General features: G+C 52.5%; 1 protein-coding gene across 1 annotated transcript in view; it reads right to left on the bottom strand.

The window, feature by feature from the left end:
* Positions 1-23,313, bottom strand: part of MYH7B (myosin heavy chain 7B) — a 29,097-nt gene extending 5,784 nt beyond the window's left edge. Inside the window, exons 1-28 of the mRNA XM_076352115.1 lie at positions 23,162-23,313; positions 22,106-22,209; positions 20,194-20,337; positions 19,934-20,090; positions 19,804-19,831; positions 18,544-18,640; positions 17,654-17,677; positions 15,637-15,729; positions 14,765-14,828; positions 14,545-14,643; positions 13,381-13,484; positions 12,697-12,835; positions 11,292-11,410; positions 10,321-10,470; positions 9,810-9,980; positions 8,914-9,093; positions 8,694-8,826; positions 8,109-8,185; positions 6,496-6,583; positions 5,892-6,009; positions 5,144-5,267; positions 4,503-4,639; positions 3,795-4,050; positions 2,974-3,216; positions 2,398-2,574; positions 1,905-2,050; positions 1,214-1,304; positions 202-591 (exon numbers count right to left, since the gene is read on the bottom strand). Coding sequence (XP_076208230.1) covers positions 202-591; positions 1,214-1,304; positions 1,905-2,050; positions 2,398-2,574; positions 2,974-3,216; positions 3,795-4,050; positions 4,503-4,639; positions 5,144-5,267; positions 5,892-6,009; positions 6,496-6,583; positions 8,109-8,185; positions 8,694-8,826; positions 8,914-9,093; positions 9,810-9,980; positions 10,321-10,470; positions 11,292-11,410; positions 12,697-12,835; positions 13,381-13,484; positions 14,545-14,643; positions 14,765-14,828; positions 15,637-15,729; positions 17,654-17,677; positions 18,544-18,640; positions 19,804-19,831; positions 19,934-20,090; positions 20,194-20,337; positions 22,106-22,209; positions 23,162-23,258 — 3,750 coding nt within the window. The 5' untranslated portion in view covers positions 23,259-23,313. The remainder of the gene's footprint in view (positions 1-201; positions 592-1,213; positions 1,305-1,904; positions 2,051-2,397; positions 2,575-2,973; positions 3,217-3,794; positions 4,051-4,502; positions 4,640-5,143; positions 5,268-5,891; positions 6,010-6,495; positions 6,584-8,108; positions 8,186-8,693; positions 8,827-8,913; positions 9,094-9,809; positions 9,981-10,320; positions 10,471-11,291; positions 11,411-12,696; positions 12,836-13,380; positions 13,485-14,544; positions 14,644-14,764; positions 14,829-15,636; positions 15,730-17,653; positions 17,678-18,543; positions 18,641-19,803; positions 19,832-19,933; positions 20,091-20,193; positions 20,338-22,105; positions 22,210-23,161) is intronic.
* Between the last annotated feature and the right edge of the window lie 821 nt (positions 23,314-24,134).

The following is a 24,134-nucleotide window of genomic DNA, read 5'->3' as shown; positions in this document are numbered from 1 at the left end:
CTAGGACAAGCAAAGCATCCTGCAAGCACTACCGTAGTGACATAGGGACAAGCTATACCTAGTGAAAAAGAGGGACTTGGCCATGGCAAACAGCTACCTAGGACAACATCCCATGGACACGGCTGTGCTGAACACACTGCAACCAGCTGCACTGCTGTTCACAGAAGAGATGAACCTGCCCCATACAGAACCAGTGCCCACCTTGTTCTTGGTGAGGTATTCAATATTGGATGACAGGTCATCCACCTCCATCTTCATCTCACTCTTCTCCTTCTCCAGTTTCTGCTTGACGCGCTGCAGGTTGTCGATCTGCTCGCTCAGCTCCGCCACACTGTCTGCGTGCTTCTTCCGCAGGGCAGCAGCCGTGGACTCATGCTGCAGGGTTGCCTCCTCCAGGTCCCGACGCAGCTTCAGGAATTCTGCTTCCCGCTTCTTGTTCATCTCCAACTGCGTGGCTGTTGCCCCACCAGCCTCCTCCAGCCGCTCACTCAGCTCCTCCAGCTCCCGTGACACTTCTGCCCGCTGCTTCTCCACCTTGGCTCTGGCAGCACGCTCAGCCTCCAGCTCCTCCTCCAGCTCCTCAATGCGGGCCTAGCAGAGACAGAATAAGGCAGATGCTCCAAGCACTGGGTGAAGCTCCAGCATGTTTGCTCTCCACAACGGGGCAAGGTGTCTCCTCTGATGCTGGGGAGCAATAAGCCACCAGTCTGGAGCAAATACTTGGGCCGTTTTGGGATTCTTGGAGGCAGGCATGCCTGGTGCTCCTTGGTAGCATGTTTTGCAGAGCTTCTGCTCTCCTCTGTAGCCTGCCATCAGGACCCAGGCTGATACTAGCTACTTTTCAGCGGGAACCTCCATGCAAACAGCCTGAATCTGGGGGCTGGTCTCTAATAGGAAGAAGCCCAACATACTAGATTTGGATCTGCAGAGTTTGGGCACTGGATTTAAGGTTTTAGTCTGGACAGAGAACTACATCCTAGAAGCTGTTCCTCTTGCTGGTGCTAGTGTTCACCTCAATAGTTCATTCTTTAATTTTCAGTCTACCACATTTTGGCAGAGGGCTTTGCTTCTGCTAATGCCAGCTTTTTTCATCACTCTTCTGCCAAGGAGATGCCCCTGTGCTCAGAGAGGGACTGGCCCATGCAGATTCCCCAGCACATTACATCTGATGGAAATTTAGTACTCCCAGGCTGTGAGAACAGTTCCACCATACCTGGAGCTCCTTGATCTTCTTCTGCAGCTGGGCCTCAGTCACTTGCCCATCTTCAATCCTTGAGTTCAGTTGACTCATTTCAAAGTCTTTCCTATACAGAAAGAAGGCAGAGCCTCTGGTCAGACAAACACTGTCCTGCCAAGTCCCTCTGGCTTCTGAAGCCAGAGGAAGATTGTTCCCTGCACTGTAACACCCAGGTCCAGAGGACAAACAAACCCACACAGGAGAGGGACTGCAGGGGTAAGAAGCAGCGCATGGACTGCTCTGAGGGAGGGTTGGAGTGGCCAAACTGGCAGACAGCCTGGCTCTGGGGTTTTCCCTATGAGGTCCCTAGGTGTTGTTCTCCAGTTCCCCAGTGAGAATGGGACATGGGTGATGAAGTCTGTACTTGTAGCTGAGGTCCCAGCTCTGCATTAGGATCCTGCCAGGCAAGTCTCTCCTCTCCAACCCCACGTACAGAAGAAGATCTATAGCGCCCTGATCTATTAGTCTGTGCAGCTGACAAGCTCTTCAGCATCTCTGCATAGTGCCCAGGAAAACTAAGCCCTCATTTTGCCTGGACTGAACGTACCAGCAGTGCTCAAAGCCACATCCCAGCAGCCCCTGCAGAGGCCACACGTCCACTTGATTTAGAGGTGGGCACTGGCCTGGCAGGGTAAGCACACAGCCCAGGCACATATCACACACTCACTTTTTGAGTTTCTCCTCCAGCTGTTGTTTGTCGTTCTCCAGATCCATTACAGACTCTTGTGTCAACTTTAGGTCTCCTTCAAGCTTCCTCTTTGCTCTTTCAAGGTCCATGCGGACTTTCTTTTCTTGTTCAAGAGAGCTTTCCAGCTGGAGAATGAAGGGAGACAGGATAGGGAGGGAAAGGACCCTCTGTAGCCCCAACCTTCCCCATGTACATTGCTGTGGGAACTTCACCCAGCCCCAAGATCCAGAGCTGTTTCCTAGTTGGTCTCCAGTCCCATTTCCTCAGCCCAGGACTGCTCTCCATGGGGTACTCTGGACCACCTCTTGGTTCAGGGGCAGTTTGTCAATGGGGTTATTCATCAACTGGCCATATTAAATGGGGATCTGGTAACGATCCCACCCTCCAGATCCCACTCAGGGACAGCCTTTGGGCTCTCCTGCAGGTGTGACTCAAACCTCTCTCACTTCACTGTCACTGGCCTATGACTCACATCATCCACTTGCTGCTCCAGTTTGACCTTGGCTTTGGTCAGCGTGTTGACCTTGTCTTCCTCAGCCTGCAGGTCATCCAGGGCCTGCTGATGGGCCTCTTGCAGTGCTTTCTTCTCTTTTGTCAGCTTGGCAATGATCTCATCCAGAGCAGCCATCTCTTCAATCAGGTTTTTAACCTAGATCAGTGAGGTCAAAAATTGAGCACATCTTCTCAGAGAGAGGGGATGCAAAGCTAATACAGCAGCCTGACCCATGAAAGGCAGGAGTCCATGATCAACAGCAGCTTGGCACCAGAGCAGCAGCCAGCCCCTCTCCCCTTGGCCAGGCTGGTTCCACCAGGTGATTTGTCAATGCCCCAAATCACTTGCCATTGCACAGAACCGTTTGCCCATACCACTCCTGTGCAATGAGGCAGGACACCAGAGGGTTTTGCCCTCTCCCACACCTCTTTGCACTCTGCCCTGCCCCAGCTCCCACACACCAGCAGCCTCGTCCCTGACGTTTCTCTTCAGTGCCCCCACAAGCACTGAGGCCGCAGGGCAATGAGGCTGTACTCTGCAGGGAGGGTTAGTTACCTTGTTCTCCGTGGCATGCTTCTCCTTCTCCACCTTGGCCAGCGTGATCTCTAGGTCATCGATGTCCTTCTTCAGCTCTGCACACTCATCCTCCAGCTTGCGTCTCTTGGCGGTGAGGTCTGAGTTCATCTCCTCCTCATCCTCCAGACGCTCTGTCAGCTCCTTCACCTTGGCCTCCAGCTGGATCTTGGACTTGATCAGCAGGTCGCAGCGTTCCTCTGCATCTGCCAGGTTGTCTTGCTCCTGGGACAGGCACAGGAGAGCCAGTGCTCATCCACTGCCCCAGGAGCATACCAGCAGGCTCTCAGCCATGCTATCCTGGCCCAGAGCTGAAGCTCTTCTTGTGGAAGGGGCAGAGCAAGCCCGAGGTGTTCAGGTGTACAAAAAAAGACAGCTCCAGTCACTGCCCGTTTTCAAGGTCCATGGGACAACCGCTAACACTAACCAGGGCCAAAGAGCTAACAGCAACTAAATCTTTCCAGAGGAAGGAAACACTGGACTGACGCTTCCTGGCACAGAAACGGCACAGATTAGCCACAGTTTGGCGAGCAAATATTGCCATCCTCCCACCCCCTTGTGAGGAGATCACCCTTTCCAGAGCCAGGGGAGCATGAATCCCCACAGCAGCTCAAAGATGGCAAGTCTGTGATGTTGCTTCAGGTTTGCACCAAGTCTAACATTGGATTTCAAACAGATTGTGACAATGAGGGAGTCTCAGAACTGCAAGAGGCTGAAGGAGGGGTCTAGCATGCTCTGCTCCTTCTTCTATGCATGGACCCTGCACTATCTTTACACTTGCAGAGAGAGGGTGAGGCACTCACTGCCTGCAGCTGGAGAGCCAGGTCGTTCTTCTCCTGGATCATGGAGACCTGCTTCTCTTCCAGCTCCTTCCTCTTAGCCTCGGACTTCTCCAGAGCCTCCTTCAGCTTCTGGAACTCCTCCTTCAGGTTGGCCATTTCCTTCTCAGTCTGAGCAGACTTGAGTAAAGGCTTGATCTTGAAGAACAGCTTCATCCAGGACCAGTTCTTGACAGCATTGAAGGCCCGGATGTTCCACTGTATGGTATAGAGGGCTTCCCTGGAGGGATACAAGCACAGTATCATCATGAGTGTAGATTCCCCACATCCCATCATCACTGCAACAGAGACCTGGCTTTTGCAGGCCTGGCCATGGCTCTATTCTCCATCAGCTGAACAAATAGCAGTATGTTGAATGAATGGCACATTGTCTGCACACTGTAATGGCCCTAGTGGGATGGGTGGTGTGGCCTGGCTTTCAGGTCTCTTCACTCTGCATCCCTCTGAATCTTCCAGTGGAAACCAAAGGCTTCCCCCCCGCCCCCAAGATATGCTGACCCTCCCTACCAGGCCCATGCCAGACCTCTTACAGGTCTGCCTCCGTCCCTTCAGGACAGGGCCATACTCAACCACTGCCAGCCACAGGCAAGCCCCACAGGTCAAACCCACTGAGATGTGCAGAAGGAACAAGGAGACACACAAAGTTCTGCCTCTTCCCCCCCACAACTCTACCTTCTCCTGATGATCTTCTGATACTCAATGCGCATGAGGTGCCCACGGATTCTGGCCTGCAGCATGGTGAGGATCTTGGCCAGACGCTCATCTCGCATCTCTTCCAGAAAGCCCAGCAAACCAGCCTTGAAAAACACCTGCAGGCAAGAGGGTGAGAACAGAGTCAACAGCAGAGAGGACAGAGGGCTCAGGGGTTACATAACCTGTCAGGCAGACCTGGGCTACATGTGGCCCAAAGCAGGGATACGCAGAGCAGTGAGGGCTACACACCAGGTTTAGGTGCCCTCCCTGCACAGGCACACACCCATGCTCTGCACTGGTTGGAGGTGCACCCACACAAGGCACAGGCACAGCTGGGCACCAGATATCCCTGTCCTGAGCACATCACATTCCCCAGCAGGGACTAGCTGCTGTGCTGGGTGGTAGGAGGTCAGGCAGCAGTGACCTTCTGCTTCTTCCCAGCCTGCATCTTCCTCTGCCCTCCTCAATCCCTTCAAGGGCCACACACAACCTGCAGAGCGCAAGGCTTCAGCAGGGCTGTGGCCAGGCAGAGAGCAAGCTGGGCACAGAAAGCAAACTGGGATTGCAGAGATACAGGAGGGGCAGTGCCTCCCTCCCAAGGACCAGCTGCCTGGTCTCACCTTGGTATGACCAAACTTGTACTGCGAGCGGTCCAGTTCCAGGGAGCTCAGCAGCTTCTCTGTGGCCTTTCTGCTGTCCACAAACTTGTCATCTGGAATGGCTGCTGGATTCAGGATACGGTAGCTGCAGGGACAAAGCAGAGGCGGGACATGCAAGAGAACCCCAGTGCAGACTTGATGGCTCCAACATCATCCCTGTACCCCAGTCACGCCAGTTCCCCCTGGAAGCATGTCACTGCAGCACAGCCTGGAGCCATGTATGAACCAGGAGCTCCAGGGTGCAGCATGGGCTCTTCTGCAGAGCAGACACCAGGGAACCCTGCCAGATCTTAGTCCCTGAACACAAGGAAGCCTGCGCAGGAGAAGACCACTGGCGTCACCATGCCTGGTCAGGCCCAGGCTGAGCAGGGGGGATGGGCCCAGCTAGAGTGGTAAGGATCCCAAGGGCAGAGAGAAATCCGAGCCAGGATTGGAGGACCTGAGGCTTGCCACCATCCACCTGCACCAGCCCTGCATTCAGCATCTCAAACATCAGCAGCCCTGCTGTCTCATCACGTCTGGCACCAAACTATCCATGCCTGGCACCACAAAGCCAGCAGCAGAGCTATCCCAAATTGTACATGCACTGGGCGTATTGTGGTGGTTCAGACCAGCCCTGCACAAGCTGGGGAGCAGGTCAGAGCCAGGGCAAGTCTGTCTCCCCTCAGAACGTGTGTGGGTTGCTGGGCAAGGAAGAAGAGGGAGTTACCGCTGCTTGAAGTCTGCGTAGAGGATCCTGTTGGGGAATCCCTTACGGCAGATGCGGATACCTTCAAGGACACCGTTACATCGCAGCTGGTGCAACACCAGGAAGGCATCCATGGCTCCTATGGGTGAGAACAAAGACGGAGCAGACACTCAGCCCAAGATGACAGGGGAAATGGAGCTGCAGCATGGGCCTGAACTCTGGAAGCAGCCCGTGATTTTGAACACGGGTGTTAACCTGTCCTGTAGGCCTACACTGAGCACCAGTGCTGCAGCCTGGGCCTCGGATGGTGGAAGTCAGCCTGAAAGACTCATCCGTGCCTGCTGTTATACACAAGTGCAAGGCAGCCCAACCATCAATGCACAGCCAAAATGGGAGCCTGGCAAAACTCATTCTCCCCAGTAGAGGAGACTGGCATGGGTCACAGGGGTTTCCACACTGAGATGGGGCCAGGTCTCAGTGGCAGCAGAACTGAGAGCAGAACTGTTCTTCCACCCTGCTGCAAGAACAGGGTTGGGGAGAAGGTGGGCGCAAGAGTCCCTGCCAGCTCCCACATGTGGATGTCACCCAAGGGAACTGCCAGGGTGCTGTCTCAGTCCATGCATACCTGGGGTCTTCGTCTCATTGGGGATGATGCAGCGGACAAAGTGGGGCTGAGTGGAGCGCAGGTTGGTCATCAGCTTGTTGAGATTCTCCTGTAGGGCAGACACAGGGGATGAGGCGTGAGGTGACAGCTCTGCTCCCCTGTAACACTTCTCTCCAGCCCCTTCCCCTGACCGGCAGGGAGCGAGCAGACACTGAGAGCCCCTTACCACTTGTCATGAGAAAGGGGGAATTTTCCCCTGCTTGGCTGCTCTCTGCGCTATCCTGCCAATGGGACATGCCCAGCTCCATAGCAGGACCACTGCCCTCTGCCAGGGTGGGAGCAATGGCAGAGGGGACTGGGCTGGCAGACATGCCAAATGGCACCTGCAGGTTTTGCTATGCCAGAGAGGAGCCAGATGCTTCCCAAGTATTTGCAGGTAAAGTTTTGCTGCAGGGGAGAGCCAGGAACACAGGACTGAGCATATTCCTGGTATACAGCTCTGCTGGTGCCCATCAGCCCTGTGCTCAGCACCCTGCAAATCTAGTGCTGGCATCCACATCGGCTGCAGTCCTCATCTTATCAGGTTTTCCCTGCACGTCCACAGTGCTGCCCATGCCCTTCGGCCATGACAGAGTGCCCTGTCGATCCAGACTGGGCCTCGTTTCCTCTCCAAGGCAGGGCTCAAGCCAAGACATGGCCCTGTCCTTTCTTGTGGGAACGGCATCTGCACCCTCGATCTTTCCAGGCTGCCTTCCCCTGCTCATACAGGCTCAGCCTGTCCAGGACCAGCTCAGGGAAGGGAATGCCTTCCCACAGCTCCATGTCATCATGGGGCAACTTCTCATCACAGACACCTTTCCCCAAGGCCTGTGACTTGTCCAGAAGGAAGAAAGTCACACGTCTTGGGAGACGTGTGACTGACACAAGCGCTGCCCTCTTTGAGCACCCTGTCACCACAAGGCTGTCATGGCAGGACACAGCTTTGGGCTCACATGCCCCTCTGTGCTGTTTTCCAGTTCCTTAAGCTCTGGGGTGGACAAATAACTCCTGTGGTGAGCATGGGAATGGGGGTGTGCATTATCCTGAGCTGTAAAATAGCTCAGGTCACCTCCCTGGACAGGACAGCAGAGAGCTGCCTGCTCAGAGACCTGTAAGATCCTCCTCCATTTTCTTCTGCCCAAAGGCTGTCCTTCCCGCCGACAAGAATGAGGAGAGAAGTAGCACAGACTTAAAGTGATGTTCATGTAATACATTATCTAAACATCACTACAAGTCTTAACTGCCGCTCTCTCAAAGGTGAAGGAGCTGCTGAGCAGCGCAAGCATCACGTGGGCAGAAGCAGCACAAGCCCTAGCTCAAAGGGAGCCATCGCTCTCCCAGCCTGGAGGCTCGTGTCCTTCCCTAGCAGCATGGGGACAGGGCTGGGACTCTGCCAGGCACAGGCCCCTTGCCCAGGGACGAGAGGGTGTTAGGAGCTTTTGCCTAGTGGTGGTCCTTCAGGAGCCCTGGTGGTCCTTCAGGCCTCAGGAGCTCATGTGCAAGATACCACAGAGTCTTGGCAGGGAAGTGGGACTGATACTGGGACACTCTGAGCATGCTTCCCTCATGGCCTTGGATGAGGGGCTGGCTCTTACCTTGTGCAGCTGTGACACTGTTTGGAAAGAAGCTGCCTTTTTACGTTTCTCCTTGGTCCCTGGCTTGTGAGATTCCTCTGTTGGGTTGAAATATTGATTAATTACATCAGCAAAACATCTGCTTGGCTTGGAGGACTCAGGAGCACCCCCAAACACTCCTGAAACGCCCACAGCCCCTGCTCTCTGTAAAGCAGAGATGGTAGTGCCCTGTTGCAGAGCAAAGCCACAGACCACCAAAAACATCTCCCACAGCACCCAACTCTGGGTGTTGCTCCTCAGCTCTTGGTAACAAGAAACCCCTTCACACATCCCAAGTCACAGGGCCACCAGGACAGCTCTACAGCACCGCACAAGCTCAGCCTGGTCCTAACCACCCACCTAAAGCCCCTAGGCCACAGCACTGCATGTCCACACTACCCACCTACCCAGGCCAGAGAGGTTTTTAGGGGTGAATGTGGGTATTCCCTTTGCCCGGGCTGCTAGGTGCAGGAATGCTGCACCAACAGCTGGGCGTGGGGGTGAGTAGGCTTTGCTGCAAAGGGAGGGAGAGACCGAGGTCAAAAAAGGGGTGAGGTTGTTCCTCACCTGAAGTAGAGCTCACGTAGTTCTCATAGAGGGAGGCCAGGAGCTTGTTTTGGGATTTTTGGAAAACGGACACCACTGTCTCATTCAGGGGGTCCTTGTTCTTGTCCAGCCACCCAATGATGTTGTACGGCACCTGTCACCAGAGGAGAGAGGCAAAGGTAAGGACAGCCCTGCAAGGGGGAAGGTGTGAATGCTGTGGAAGAGCTGACAGGGGACGTACCACACCAGCGTAGTGCACCAGCTCAAAGTGGGCCTCGTATTTCCGCTTTTTATCTGGCCGGGGCTTCTGGAAGTTGGGCGACTTCCCAATGTGGTTGTCGTAGAGCTTAGCTTTGAATGACATGTCGGAGGCTTTTGGGAACATGCACTCCTCTTCAAGGATGGACAGGATTCCCAGTGGCTGCAGGGAGAAGGTGGTATAAAGAGGTCTGAGCTCAGTGTTGCCATATCCCATCCCAGAATGGGGGATTCTCTGTGCCACTGAGCAAGGCGAGGCAAGGCTTGACTTGGGAGACCTCATCCTCATTCAGGCAAATGGTGCAAGACATTGACCACGGGGCAAGCTGTCACTGGTGTATTCCAGGCTGCATCTGACCTCCAGCCAGTCAGAGTGGGACTGGCCAGGCCTGCAAGACATGGGGGCTTGCCCAGGTCCATCAAATTGTTGGGAAGGGGAGATCCTCTCCAGTATCCTGACAGGTTTGCTCCTTTCTAAAAAAAAAGGTGAGTTTCCTCCATGCAATGGTGGAAATCTTTTACACAAGCTCCTCTGAATCAGCAAGTACTCAAGTAAGAGGCACTGAGGGGCAGCAAGTGGGTAAGAAAAAAGGGGCAGAGATCGCTGTTCTCTGGAGGAAAAGGCTGCACCAGGTGTTGTGGCTCACTGGTGGCTAGGAACAGAATTTCCATGGTTTCATAAAGTCAAAATTTGTGTCAAAGAGGACTCAATGGGCTGGAGGTTCTGAGCTGTAAGTGGGAAAACAAAGTTGGGCACCTGCCACTGACTGGGGAGGGATTAATTTCATTTCTGGTAGCAGAGCACCTCTCACTGTTCCAGTCTTTGCAAACAAGCCGCCTACCAGAAGTACCATTCCTGTGCCCTGACTCATGCTTTACCTTCTCAATCAGGTCGATGCAAGCCTGCAGGTCCAGGCCAAAGTCAATGAAGACCCATTCGATGCCTTCCTTCTTGTATTCTTCTTGTTCCAGGACAAACATGTGGTGGTTGAAGAACTGTTGCAGCTTCTCGTTGGTGAAGTTGATGCATAGCTGCTCAAAGCTGTTGAACTGCAAGAACAAAACAAACCTGCATCAGAAGGAGGAGCTCCAGACGTGAAGGGATTCACCCTTCTGCTTTGTCTGGGTGTGAAGAGTGATCTCTGCTAGGCTCAGCTGGATTGCTACCAGAGCAGGTAGCCAGGAATCATTGGAGATGTGCCCACAGCAATGTTAGAACAGTCCTTGTGAACTGCCTGTTTGCTCCAGACAAATTAATTCAGACAAGAGCTCTTTGTCTTATCAAGGCCAGCAGTTACTTGGAGGAGATAGAGCTGTCAAACACTAGGGGACTGAGCTGTCTAGCTACAACATTTCCCCGAACCCATTGCAGGGGGCCTGCAGAACTCACGTCAAAGATCTCGAAGCCTGCAATGTCCAGTACTCCGATGAAGAACTGTCTGGCCAGCTTGGTGTCTAGGGTCTTGTTGATCCGAGTCACCAGCCACTTGAACATGCGGTCATAGGTAGCTTTAGCCAGGGCTCCCACAGCATAGACAACCTGCCAAAGCAAGTCATAGAGCAGATCGTGAGCACTTATGCTTCTCCCTGCTTTTGTAGGAGCTAGAGGCTGAAGAAGAGAGCTCCTCTTGGCATGCAAAGGACAGACAGACGGATCCAGGGAGTTCATGTTTACAGTATATGCTCCAAGATTAGTTTTCACATGCTCACAAGTGTGTTATTCTGTCCCTGGCCTGGTCTTAGCCTCCAAGGTCTTAGGATATAGATTCAGTCTAAAGTGATATTTTCAGAAGTCTTGTGCATGGCAGGAGCCTACAGCTCACTTTGGATAAGACACCAGCTCCTAAGGTCCTCTTGAATTTTACTTGAGGACTGGCTTGCACTATTCAGGCCAGGTTTGGGTTCCTAACTGTGATGTGGCCAGAATCTGACAAGATATATTTTTGGTGCATTTGAGTCTCCCACAAGATCAGTTTAGATGAGTTTTAGATGAGTATTTAGATGAGTTTTCTATTTTCCAGAGCTGAACTCTTCATGAGAGTGTGACTGTCTCTGAAGCAGATCCACAGAAACTGGACCTCTTCTGGCTGTGATCCAACCCACATTTCAAAGATACTGCATTGAACCTCCAGTCTTGGTTAACGTCCAAAGTTATCTGCCAGCTCTGCCACCAACTTTCCCAGCTGCTAAAAGCCAGTAACTGTGGATACATCTTCTCATGCTGCTCTGGAGTCTCATCCTAAACCCAAAAGAGTGAACTGAAGCACCAGTTGCCCTGTGCAGAGAACATTACGCAATGGGCCTGCCTGCAGAGGAGTCACATACCAGTGTGAGCAGGGAACTGTGTCCCGGCACACTCACCTGTTCCACGTTCTGACCTTTGGTCACATATTCATTGCCCACTTTCACACGAGGATGGAGCAACCCCTTGATGAGGTCAGCTGAGCTGATTCCCATGAGGTAGGCAGCTTTGTCAGCACCTGTAAAACAGTACAAAGGCATGAGGGGCCAGCAGGGAAGCCCCAGGAAGGAAAAAAAGAAAATAAAAATAATTACCAGCTCTTCTGCTGATCAATGCTAACTGTACTAGTTTTTTCACCTGCTCCAGAGTCTCCTCCAGTGTCTAGTATGATTTCCATCTTGGGTATGGTATGATGCTTTAAAGTCTGGACCTCCTGCCTGAGAAGTTACTGTTTGGAGGAGATGGCCATAGCAGACCTGCTGCCCCTTATCAGGTGCCTATCAGGTTTTTGAGCCTTCTTGATCTGGGATCTCTATGCGTTTTCCAGTGGAAGCTTGGATTCCTATGCGGTGAATTTTAACTGACCAGAAGAGAGGTGATTTTCTTGGTTATCTTTCATAGACTCCTAATAGCAGAGTGTAGCTAGAAAATCACCTCTGTATGGAAATCACTGCTAGATCAAAATCTTCTTTAATTACCAGGTAGCAGCTGAATCCTGTGTTGACATTCCTCAGGCAAGGGGAACTCTTCCTTCATGAATGTTAGCATGACAAGGTCTGATCCAGGTAGTCATTTCTGCTGGATCCCTGCCTCAGCTGATGTTTAGTTACTGCTTAAGCCTTCCAGTTAAGTGATAAGGCTCCCCCTTCTCATCCTTCCACATGCTGGAAAGTCACCCTCTCCTTGAAGCTTGCTCCATTATGCCTGGGAGCCAGGCATAATGCACCAGTCAAAAGCAATAGAAAATATTTGAGCTCTGACTTTTCTGAATTTTCAGGTTTGCTCTGCAGCCTGACTATTCTCTTAGACCTATGATTTGCATTGGATTTTTCTAAGCAACAAACAAGGAAAAGTATTAGACAGTGACTGTATCCTACTCTAACCGCTCTTCAGGAGGCTGTGACTTGAGCAGGTCCTTGCAGTCCTGATCATGGCCTGGCTCATATTCTGTGGATGACCTGCTCTGGAAGGCTGTCTAATGAAGTGCAAGAGAAGAGGTGATGAAAGGCAGAAGACTGAACAAGGTGAAGCACAGCCAGGGTGTGACAGCCTGTGATGTTGCTGAGGCAAGTCTGATGCAGATGAGACCACCTAGTGCTTGCAGAAAAGGCTGTCCTAAATATGCCCGCTCAAGGACAAGCCCCTTTGTGCACCTACAGCAGGTCCTAAGACAGTGTGGTTGCTTGGGATTGTGGTCACTGACCTTCGCAGACCAGGCCAGGGAAGTTATCACAGCCTGCCCTTGGAGGAATTTGCATGCCCAGCCCAGGCTGGGCAGATCTGGCAGCATGGAGCCAAACTCACTTTCAGTGCCGTCAGCCTCTGCCTGCTCTTCTCGCTGCTTCTGCTTGAATTTCATGTTGCCAAAGTGCATGATAGCGCCCACTATTTTATAGCAGCCGTATTTCTCATCATTGCTGAAGCCCAAGATGTCCATGGCGTGCTGAGGAGAGACAAAGCAGTATAGACAGAACAAAATCACCACTCTGAGGTGAGGGTTGGTCCTCCCACTGTCTCCTAAGGCGCTCTCCCTATCCTGGGGCTCTGGGCAGGGTGCTCTATCCAGTGGGCACCTAGCCAAGGAATCCTGTCCATGGGATTTTGGATGTGTGTCCAGCTCCCACAAGATCTATTTGAAAGCTAAAGGACTAGCCTAGCATCCACAAGAAGGAGGTTTTCCGAGCTGAGGTCTCATCTTCTCATGGGAGCCACGGGAAGTGCTCACGTGCTACAGGCCCTTCCTAACGCAGGGAATTACTCTCCCTTCCTTGTCTGGAGGAGGCTGTTGATGGAGATCACAGTCACTCTGCTCTTTCTTGTAGGCTCACAGCATGTGTAGAGCAACTGCCAATAAACCAGAGGGAACTCACAGCTAATTTAGAGGGACACAGAAAAGCCAGGACACGTCCTCATGTCTGCCCAGAAGGAGGTTGTGCCCTCCCCCAGGCCCCTGCCTCAGGCTGTGCAGTGTGAAGGAAGCACACGTACATCTGTCGCCATGAGTTCCTCGCCGTCATCCAGGTTGTCCACAGTTGTTACACCCTGAGAGCAGAAGTGGTAGTCGTAGGGGTTGAGGGAGAGCAGCAGCATATCTGTTGGGGGAAGACATGCAGAGGGTGAGGCCAGTCTGACAGAGACAAAGCTGGGGCAGAGGGGCAGCCCTGGACACAGATGAAGAGGTAAGGCTTCACCAGCCTCAACTAGAGGGCACCAGCCGGTGGGAGGAACAGCCTCTTCAAGCCCAGGCAGGCCCACACGTGGGTCCATCTCTTCTGTGATGTGCCTCCTGCTTGCTATCTTGGGATATGGCTTGGCTGCAGACTGATTTAGAAGTGGCCATCCATGTCCTTGTGACCACCAGATAAGATTACTGCTCTGCACAGCTCTCCAGACCTGCCTAATAAGGTATTGTTCTCGAGCCAGCAACAAGCTCAAGAGCCCGCAGCCAAGAGGCTGACCACCCCAGGGGACTGTGCCAGCCATCTTTCTGCAGTGTGGAAAGGTTTCCTGTGCACTCCGTGCGACCTGGCACCTGGAGGGCAGGGCTGCTCAGGGCACAGGACTGCCCCAGTGCAAATTCGGGTCCGCTGGGACTGTCCTGGGGAACACAGCTAGGATATGTCTACACCAGGGCCACTGCTGCAAGTGAGCTGTGCAGCTGTTTTCAAGCTCACATGATATGGGTCATCTCGCTAGGGTGGCTGAAGGAGCTCAGAGGAAGCTGCAAAACACTTCCCCCTACCCCAAAATGAGTAAATATCCAGCCTGCACATGCTGAGGTCAGTGCTGTACCCGCCACACAATGAGGACTCTACGCAAGGCAGCTTTGCAAAGTGTGCTCCCACCCTGCAGATAGACCCTGTGTGACCACTTCTTTGCTCCTAGACAGTTGCAGAAAGGGCTTTAGTCTGGCTTCTCAGTCTGTGAGGATAAAGGAGGCTGGACTAGATGACCTCTTGAAATCCCTTCCACCCTGAATTATCCGCCAATCCTACGATCCTGCGCAGCTAGCAAAGCATTCAAGGGCAGTACCTGCATGGTGAGCTGGGTTTGCTCATTCCCTGTGGACCCCAAAGCTGACAACAGGGCTCTTTGTGGCTATTTTCAGGCCATCACACTATAAAGGCTATGCTGCAGCTTTGGCTGCCTTACCTTGCAGCTCTGGTTTCTTCCCGGAGAGGATCTGGTAATAGATGTGGTAGCTTCGCTCTTTGGGTTGCTGGAAAATCACTCTTGATTTTTCCAGAAGATCTAGAATCAAATAGAGCAGAGGGGTTAGAGGAGGGCCTGTTCTTTCCTGGAGCTGACCCAGCATCAGCACAAATAGTGAGATGAAATCCCTCCCCACCGCAGCTGGCACACGTTTACTCACAGATGTCAATGTCTGCGGAGGCCAGCTTCCCTGAGGGGCCAAAATGGATCCGGATGAACTTGCCCTGAAAACATGCGCAGGAGGTAAGTGCTGGGCTTGGCTACACAGGTACAATTCTGAACAGCTCCTAGAAACCTCAGACAACTACAAGACACTACAGACAACTACAAGAAGTGGAGATTCCCCACTTCTTAGGCTTCTGCTGATGCCAAGCAAGTTACTGGGCTCTGTGAGGGGTGGGTGTGTGAAGCCCTCTGGTTTGTAACGTGCAGAGGGTCAGACAGCATTGCCTAAGGCTTTAAACACTAGGCTGGCAGAAATTTCACTCACAGCAGATAAATCCCTGTCCTCAGGCTTGTTCTTAAAGCTAAGCACTTCTGTGGGGCAGTGTGATACTAAGTCTGCCTGCTCTGTGGTGTGCTGAAGAATCTCACCCAGGAGTGTCTCCTTTCCCTCCAAGGAACAAGAACAGGCATCAAAGCCACCTGTGGCTGATGAGCTCTGCATCCCACAGCAGAACCAGGCTGGGCTTAGTAAAAAAGATGCCGCTCCCTGGAAGGGGCATGCTTGTCTGTCCCAGCTCCAGCACTCCAGGCTGCGCTTACTGGCCCTCTCAGTTTTCGTCCTGTAAGGGACTTCTCTCCAGCCACAGGCTGTGACACCAGGGCGATTCATTCTGGCCAGCACACCATTTACTGCACTGATGTAACCAGAAGAAGCTTGGCCTCAGCAATCCAATCCCACTAGGAAGCAGAGCTAGCTTTCTGCTACGTGCCTTTGGCTCACGCTGTACAAAAACACAATACCACAAGCGATGCATTCAGCTTACATAAACGCGGCACATCAGCTCTCTGTCTTGCTAAGACACTTACAAAACGTGAGGAGTTGTCATTTCTTATGGTTTTGGCATTGCCAAAAGCTTCCATAGCTGGGTTAGCCTCAATGATTTGATCTTCGAGGGTGCCCTGGAAAACAAAACCAAAGGATGTGTCAGCTCCCACCCAGCCGGAGGGGATCTGTTACCAACAACACAGGGAAACAGAGAGTGGGGCTCCTTGCACCATCTGCCTGCTACGCTTGTTAGCTGTCTTTAAAAGCCTGCTGCTCCTGAGGCATCTCCTTGTCTCATGAGGCAATGCAGCTCGGTTTAGGGGTCAGCAGAGCTAGGTTTTGCAGCAATGCTCTCTGTGGGCTTCTCTTTGCCTGAACTGGTCACTCTAAAGATCCAGGCTACTGTCCCCTCTGCACACAGCAGTCCTTAGCCCCTTTCTTAGGCTGTTACAACATGCAAACCAAGAGCAAGCACACATTGTCACCACAACAGACTGAAACATTTCAGGCTCTCTGACTCTGCCAGGCATTTCCTCTTCCACCAAACCAAAGTCTTGGACAGTTCAAATCACAGCACATTGCAAAAGAAGAGATCCAGAAAACAGGCTTGATCTATGACTCCCTACACCAACAACATGCACAGCAGGGTCACAGTGTGATGGGAACACATCACAGGTCCCAGCTGGTGTGATCTGCTGAACTCACTGGAGCTCTCCTGAGCAAGCCCCAAGATTAATCTTCCCCTAACCTTGTTCTTCCATTCATGTTTAACATGCACAGTTCATAGACAGCCTCCACCTAATGCAGGCAAAGCAGGATAAGAATTCGAGGAGAGAAGCAAGAGACTTGTGCCAAGTCACACGAAGGACAGTGGGATTTGACAACAGTAGTAGAGTTTGGTGGCACAGGATTTTTCATGAGAGCTTTTGCCCATGTTCTGACACATTACAGTCCATAGGGCTTTCCTTAGGTGGGAAACACCAGCTCTGGGCTCTGCCCACCAAGAGCCACGCTTGTCTTTTCAATGTTGGGCCCATGACTGCTCCCCACCTCTGCAGCTCCAGGTGTCTGAAGGGCAAAAGAGACAGGGAGCAGCTGTAAATCACAGCTTTACTAACAAACTGTATTTTGTCACTTGGATATCCTTTGATCTGTTATCTTTAAATTCAGCCTGATCTAAAATTGCCTGGCCTGTGAGATTCAATGGGGGCTGCCCCATGGGCTGCCCCAGGACCCACAGATTCAGCCCCCCAGCTATCTCACTCTTAGTAAGTTTGCCCAAGTGGTCTGAGATTCATGTGTTAATGAGCATCCCCCAACCAAGAGTGTGCATCAGCTAAAGGCTGTCCCTCAGTGCTCAGACAGAGAAACCGAGGGCCAAGGACATACGACTGAGCTGCTGAAACGGCTGAGCCCTTGGGGTGCTGGGAGCGCCAGGGACTGAACATTTGATGGATTTCCGAAGGCACTCAGTGGTTTCCTTGGAGCTAAGCACCTCAGAAATGCACCCCAGAGAAGGACATCAGCTACCTGCAATGTGGTGGGCTGAGCCAGTTCAGGTCTTTGCAGAGGGTGGCATGTCCAGGCATCATCAGGGGCCCGGTCTGCAGCCGGAGCACAGTGCTGCCCGTGGCAAAGAGGATCTTCCCCTGCCCCTCAGCACCACCACCCTCAGCTGGGCTTCGAGGCTGGGGGGGACACTAATGACTCAGAGAGTGGAGGCTTCACCTTATCTTTGGAGGAGCCCATGCCACCGCCGGGCAAGCACTGTGCTGGTTAGAAACGAGCGTTTGAAGAGTAATGATCCCTTGAAGGAGAGGTTGGAGTCAGAAAGGTAGAAAGTCACTAAGAGGTGCAACACCAAAGCTTCAAACTATGGGAAGGTGGAAGATACAAAGCCAAGCGGAGAACTAAACACTGCCCAGGTGCTGGGGCAGCCCTTGCTCCCAGACCCAAGGCAGATGCCCCACACAGGCATTCCCCATCATCCCGCCATAGCTCTGCGGTGCAGCAGAACCCTGTCCTCAGCATTGAAGATTAGGAGTCTACAACACTTACCCCAGTTTTAGTGGCAAGAGCTGCCTAGAGAAAGGAAAGAAAATTGTCTTTAGAAATCCAGAAAAGCCAGGCAAGAACCACAAGAAGCATGGTCAGAAAAGCAGGGCATGACCATTTAGTGCCAAAAAACGTCCAAGAAAAAATGGGAGGATTAAACTTTATAAGAGATGCCAAAAAGTTGTTAAATAGATTAGCTCAAGAAAATAAAGAAATGCGTCAAAAAGCAAGAACAGTTAAATCCAAACCCAAAGAAGAGTAAAGAAAATAATGCTGAAGTATTATTATATCAGACAATATGCTTGTCTGATACCTAAAGCAGCCAGTTTGCTTCTTCAAGGGAAAAGCAGGCTGGAGCCTCAATGTATCAAGAAGAAATAAGCAATTGCACGGGCAGCTCAAAAATAACCAGCACCAAAGAAATGCAAGAATCAAAACAAGAGCAAGAAAAGCACAAGGTAGAAAAGGGTCAAAATGAACAAGAGGAGAAAAAAAGGAGAAAAGGACGAAAAGCAAGGCTTAAAAGAGGCAAAGTGGGAAATGGCAGGATTACTCCGTTCTTTTAATGCTCTTTAAGAAGATCTGTGGGGTGTTGAAGGAGGAAGATAAAGAGGGCATCTAAAGCACCTCTTCCAGGCTGCGCAGATTGAGCAGCCACATTAAAAAAAATCCATTTCCCCTTGAGCAGAATAATTTCAAGCCTTGCTTGTTCAAAAGTCAGGGAAAAGCCAAGCCCTGGGAGGGTCAGACCAAAACACGCTTCCAAATGCAAAAAGTTGGGGTAAGAAAAAAAAAAGTAAAAAGAAGAAGAAAGGGGGAGGGGGGGAGGGAAGAAAAAAAATAATAAACAAAGGAAGAAAACAGCAAGAACTTGTTTCAAAAGAGGGTCTTACTAATTTCTTGCCCGGTGTGTCGCCCAAGGCTGCGACAATGGCAAAGTACTGAATGACCCGCTTGGTGTTTACAGTCTTACCAGCACCAGATTCTCCGCTTAGAGTAACAGAAATACACAGATCAAAGACATGAGGCAAAGAACAGGCAAAACTTCAGAGACCCTGCTGACCTGCCACCCCACTCATCGTGCCAGGAGGGAGAAGCAAAGTGTCGGAGGGACGGGGAGGCCGGCACTACCAACCCCCTCCAGCCTGGGGGTGTACGTGCTTGTCTTTGGGGCCTGTCTTTGGAGCGAAACCCAGCTCCATCCTCACCATGTCCTCCGGCTGCAAGCCCAGGCTCTGCCTGCCTTCTCGAAGGTGCCGCGGGGGGTCAGCTGCCCGCTGCAGATATGGCAGGAGGTGCCGGCACCCACCAAGGCTGTACGGCCCCGGCCCCGGGGCTTCAGCTGTCTGGGATCAGCCAGGAACCAGCCTCGCCTGCTCCCGCTCCCGTAGTTTCAGCACGCCCCGCTTTGTTGGGGGGGGCTTGGAGACAGCAGTGGCACCGCCCTGGGGCGAATCCTGTCCGGGCGACCACAGGGGCCGATGTGCCCGGTGCAGGGTGCGGGTGGCCAGCGGGCCTCACTGAGCTCATCCCTATAGTTAGCTGCTCTCCCATTGTAATCCCAGATCACAAAGAGCTGGGGGGGAGCCGGGGAGCAGAGCCGCCGCCGGACACACGCCAAGCATCTCTCCACAGCCCCTGCCTTTCCTAATTAGGCTATGGCTGAGGCTAAAAATGTCCGTGGCTCCTGGCAGCAGCATAGGGTCCTTTAGAGTCCTTTATATAGCCCTTATCTACATGTCACTTGAAATCAACCTGGCCTACACCCTCCCAAGTCACCCTCCTCCCACGCCGCCGCCCCTCCGGCCGCCGCCGCCATCTCCCTCTGGCCTTGGCCTCCATCTCTCCTTCCCCCTCGCTCCTCGGAGGATGCCGGCAGTCGGGGCGCCCCATGGCAGCTCCCGCAGCTGTCAGGGTGCGGGGGAGCCTGCCCGCCAGGCCCGCGCGGGGCTTTGTCACCTGGCACGGCCGCGGCAGCAGGCTGGGCGGGAAGGGACGGGGGCCAACAGCTGCCAGGACAGGGGGGGACGTGGCCAGGGGGGGCCCTCCTGGGGCACAGGGTGCCGGCCCAGGGCTCCCCCGGGAGGGCAGCACAGGGGGCCTCGACGGCTTGCACGGGGCTGGGCAGGGCGAGGGCATGGAGGGGCACTTACGTGATAAGCATGGACTGGTTTTCACGGTCTGGAAGAGAAGGAGCAGGTGTTAGGCCGGTGCCACTCGCCTCACCCCCTGCCCTGAGAGCCCAGACCCCCCACGTTGGGGGTCCCCAAGGTGAGGGCTTACTGCGCAGCATGTCGTTGTAAGCGTTGTCGGCGATGGAGTAGATGTGCGGGGGTGCCTCGGAGCGCCGCTTGCCCTTGTAGGCTGCCACCACGGGTGCGGTGTAGACGGGCAGCCACTTGTAGGGGTTGATGGTGACACAGAAGAGCCCTGAGTAGGTCTGCGCGGGGAAAGGAGGTGGATGAGGGACGGGGGGGCCCTGATGCCCCTTCATCTCCTCACCCCAGGGGGTGACCCCCATCCCCTGGGCACCGTCGGCTTACGTAGATCATCCAGTGGGAGTAGCGGCGCTTCAGGTTGTAGAGCACAGAGGCCTCGTTGAGGTGCGTCAGCATCGCCATGTCCTCGATCATGTCGAACTTGGGGGGGTTCATGGGCTGCACCTCGTCCTCCTTCACCACCCGCGTCTACCAGAGGAGGGGGGACATGCCAGATGAACCCCAGCCCCCACCAAACACCCTCTTTCCCAAAACCCACCGGGTGGGCAGACATACTGACAGTCCCATGCTGGGGACAACCCTGGCCCCGTGCCTGCTGTCCTCCCAAGAGGATTGCCCTCCATTTTGGGGTGACGGGGCTAGGGGAGCCCCGCCAGCACCCCAGCCACAGAGCCCAGCTGGGAAAAGCAAGCCCCAAGCCTGTCCCCTCCCCAGGGACACGGGCTGCGGCTGAGCCCGGTGGAGGGAGTCCAAGCTGGGGGGCACCAAGATGTCACCCCACAACGTGCTCGACACCCCCATCCTACGCTCTTCTTCACAGCCTAAAACCCCGCAGCAGCGCGGTCTTTCACTCCGAGAGATCCCTGGTTATTTGGGCAAACAGCTGAAGTCTGTACCCCATCACTTATAACTGGATTTATTTAATCCCGCGAAGCCAAGCGCTGGGAAACTATCGCATTACGTATCTGGCCTGAATGGAAGAAGCTGGATTTAGCAAATGGTCTTGTTAATAAAGATTAAATGAAACCTTTCAGAGTTCTTGTTACAAGTGAATATGAAGTGCATGGTGTTAAAAAGTGTTAGGTGTTAAAAGCGGGAAGGTAGATAGAAGGAGAAGAGTGGGGTTATGTCTCTTGAAACTGTTTCTGATGGAAATGCTGATCCAGGGAATGCAGATATAGTTTTAGATTTTGTAAATCCATGACAAATTATTTAAAAAAACAGTTTCAAGAGGGAACGGCTTAAAAGGTTTGGAAACTGCTTTGCTTGTAGAAGCCAAAGATCTTCAACCACAGCATTTTAAACATCAGAATATACTTTTCAAATTGACACCCCCCCCCCAATAAATTTTCTTCTGGGGTAGCAAAAATATTTTTTCTTTTTTTCCCAATTTCAGACAAAAATATTTTCAAAACCTTGACACTTTTCAAAGACGATTATGTCTATCTCTTTTCAACTCGCCAGACATGAGCGCTTCTCAGTGCCGTGACGACTAGCCGAGAAATGGAAATAACAAAGTCTACCATCTACTGCCTGGTCAGGTCCTTGTTCTTTTTCCCAGTTTTACACTAGCGTAATGATGTTGCAGGGCCACGCAACTCCCAGACCCAAGAAAAGAAAATTAATTAAGCTCATTTGCGGCTATTTGTACTGGATATTATCTTGACAAGTATCAGCTGATTGTTGCTTGCTTTGCCTCCCTCCTGCTGCTGGAAAGCCGGAGCCTCACCACTAGACATAGCTGGTCCTACCTCTTTGCCCAGCGCCTGTTCTCCCAACAGCACTGCTTACTCTGCTGCAAATCTCAGCTAAAACGAGCAGGAATTGGCCAACTGGCTCCTTACTTCTTGTTTTGACCTTCAAGATGAGCCGGGCAGCGGTTCAGCATTGCAAAGGGCTGTGCTGGAGCAGGCGCTGCCTTTGGGCAGACCTTCCTCCCACGGCCGGGGGCTGCCCAGCCAGCCCGACTGTCCCGCTTCGGTCTGTGTCGCACGGTAAACCGTGCTTGAAAGCAAACACTTGATGGGGGGATGCTGAACCCTTGCCACTCTTGGCAAGTAATTGGCCTACGTGTCCTGACACACTGCGGTGTGTGTCCCCTCGGGGCACGACTGATCGCTGAGTGTGGAAGGGTTATCAGCAAGAGCTTGGCTAGCTTCAGACATGATCTTGTCACACATATCCCCCCTCCGCACACACTTGCTAGCCCTTGGAAAATGAAAGGTATTTTGCTTACGTCCTTATTTTTGGTTTCCACAGTGACTTTGCCACCAGAGCTTTCTTTGATTTCCACTTCAATATAAGCTTCTTTCTCATCCGGGATCCAAGCTCGCTTCTTTCCTGGATGAGGAGGAAAAAGAAGGAAGGGAAGGGAAGGGAAGGGAAGGGAAGGGAAGGGAAGGGAAGGGAAGGGAAGGGAAGGGAAGGGAAGGGAAGGGAAGGGAAGGGAAGGGAAGGGAAGGGAAGGGAAGGAAAGGAAAGGAAAGGAAAGGAAAGGAAAGGAAAGGAAAGGAAAGGAAAGGAAAGGAAAGGAAAGGAAAGGAAAGGAAAGGAAAGGAAAGGAAAGGAAAGGAAAGGAAAGGAAAGGAAAGGAAAGGAAAGGAAAGGAAAGGAAAGGAAAGGAAAGGCACAAAATAGGTTGAAATGTAGGAAACCATTTGAAATTATCAACTGAAAGCCACATAAATGCAGTCCGGTAACATGGAAGGACAGTGATTATTCCTTCCTATACTCTTCGTCATAGGAGCTGGGATTCTTTGCCTTTTTTGTGTTTGGCAGCTGTTTAATTTGCCAGGGTCAACTTTTAGTCTGACAGAATTCTGCTGTTTCAGAATTCTGCACTCTGACCATTGCGAAAAAAGGATGGTGAGAGAAAGCAAAACTCTCCTTGTTTGCCGAGCCAAGAGGAGCAAGTTGGGCCCTGGAGCCCCGAGAATGGTGAGCCACGGTACAGTGGGGTGCCCGGGACAGAGCAGACACCTCCAAAATGAAACAAAACTGGAGAAGGCTTTGCCACCAGTCCCTCAGCCCATCTCCCTCAGCACTCCTGCCCCTCAGGGTCAGGGGAGATGAACAGCCACCTCCGCCCACAGCTCAGCAGACAAGGGGACAGTCAAAAACCTGCTTTTCCTACTTCTGAGATCTTCCTGTCCTCCAGGGTGATGGGGGCAATTCTGCAGCACCTGCAATGCCATGGGTAGCAGCACTGGGAAAGGGACGGAGACGCTCTCCAAAGAGAGCCACGGCCAAGGGCTCCCCTGGGGCTGTGCCAAGAGCTGCCTTGGGGTCTTACCATCGAACGGTATTGTCTGAAGCTTCAGCTGCTCTGTGTAGCTTTTCCGGAGGTATTCAGCAGCCTCCCCAAACTCGCTCATGTCCCGCATAGACATCTTGCCCAGCTGGAGGAAGACTTGGCAACAGCAAAAGAAGAGTGAAAGACACCTGAATGCTGAAAGGAGGGAAGGGACAAGGAGTCAGTGCATGGGGAAAGCACCTGCCGCTGGGCTGCTAACCAAGAGCAGTCACCAAACGCGCTTTTAATATTAGAGAGTGAGAGAAGACAGCGACAACAATACTAGCTAATAATAACTATAATAACAAGACAATTACTAAACACTTTCCCTCCTGCTGCTATCAGCCCCATGCTGCAAGTTCCAGCTGGGTAAGCCAGCATTGCTTTAGTGTCAAAATCCACATTCGCATTTTAGGCATCATCAGAGATCGTCAACGACACCCCTTTTCTTGATAAACTCAGCTAAAAACTATTCCAGCTCTACAGACCTGTTGGAGCCCTGGTGCCCTGCACAAAAGCTCTGCAAAGACCCGAGTCTATATTGCAGAGCAATACTGCAGGAAGATAAAAGCAAGACTGGAGGTATTATCCCTGGGAAGACTCCTTCTAGAAGACCGCTGTGACAGCTGCTCGGAAAAGCGCTTTTATGAGAATGCTTTCTAATATCCATCTAACACGGTATCACACAGCAGAGCTCCGAAACGCCACAGCTATCACGAACGTAGACACTGCTGGTAGCCAGCAACTTGGCAAAGCACGCAGACCTTAGCAAAAATGCTCTCGATCCAGGTCTGTCCCACCCTCCCCTGTACCGCCAGAGTCAGCCCCTGTCCTCCAGGAACATCCACCCTGCAGAGGTGAAGTGGGTTAGTAGCAGAGGACAAGCGTGCACACAGACATGCTCTTTATTACTAACCTTGGTGATAGGACTGAGTGGCTGTGTGCGTGCAGCAAAGCCCCTTTTTATTGTGTC

Source organism: Aptenodytes patagonicus, chromosome 14 (assembly GCF_965638725.1).
Source record: "Aptenodytes patagonicus chromosome 14, bAptPat1.pri.cur, whole genome shotgun sequence".
Taxonomy (NCBI): Eukaryota; Metazoa; Chordata; class Aves; order Sphenisciformes; family Spheniscidae; genus Aptenodytes; species Aptenodytes patagonicus.
The sequence above is the reverse complement of the archived record's forward strand: the minus strand, read 5'-3'. Positions and strand labels throughout refer to the sequence as shown.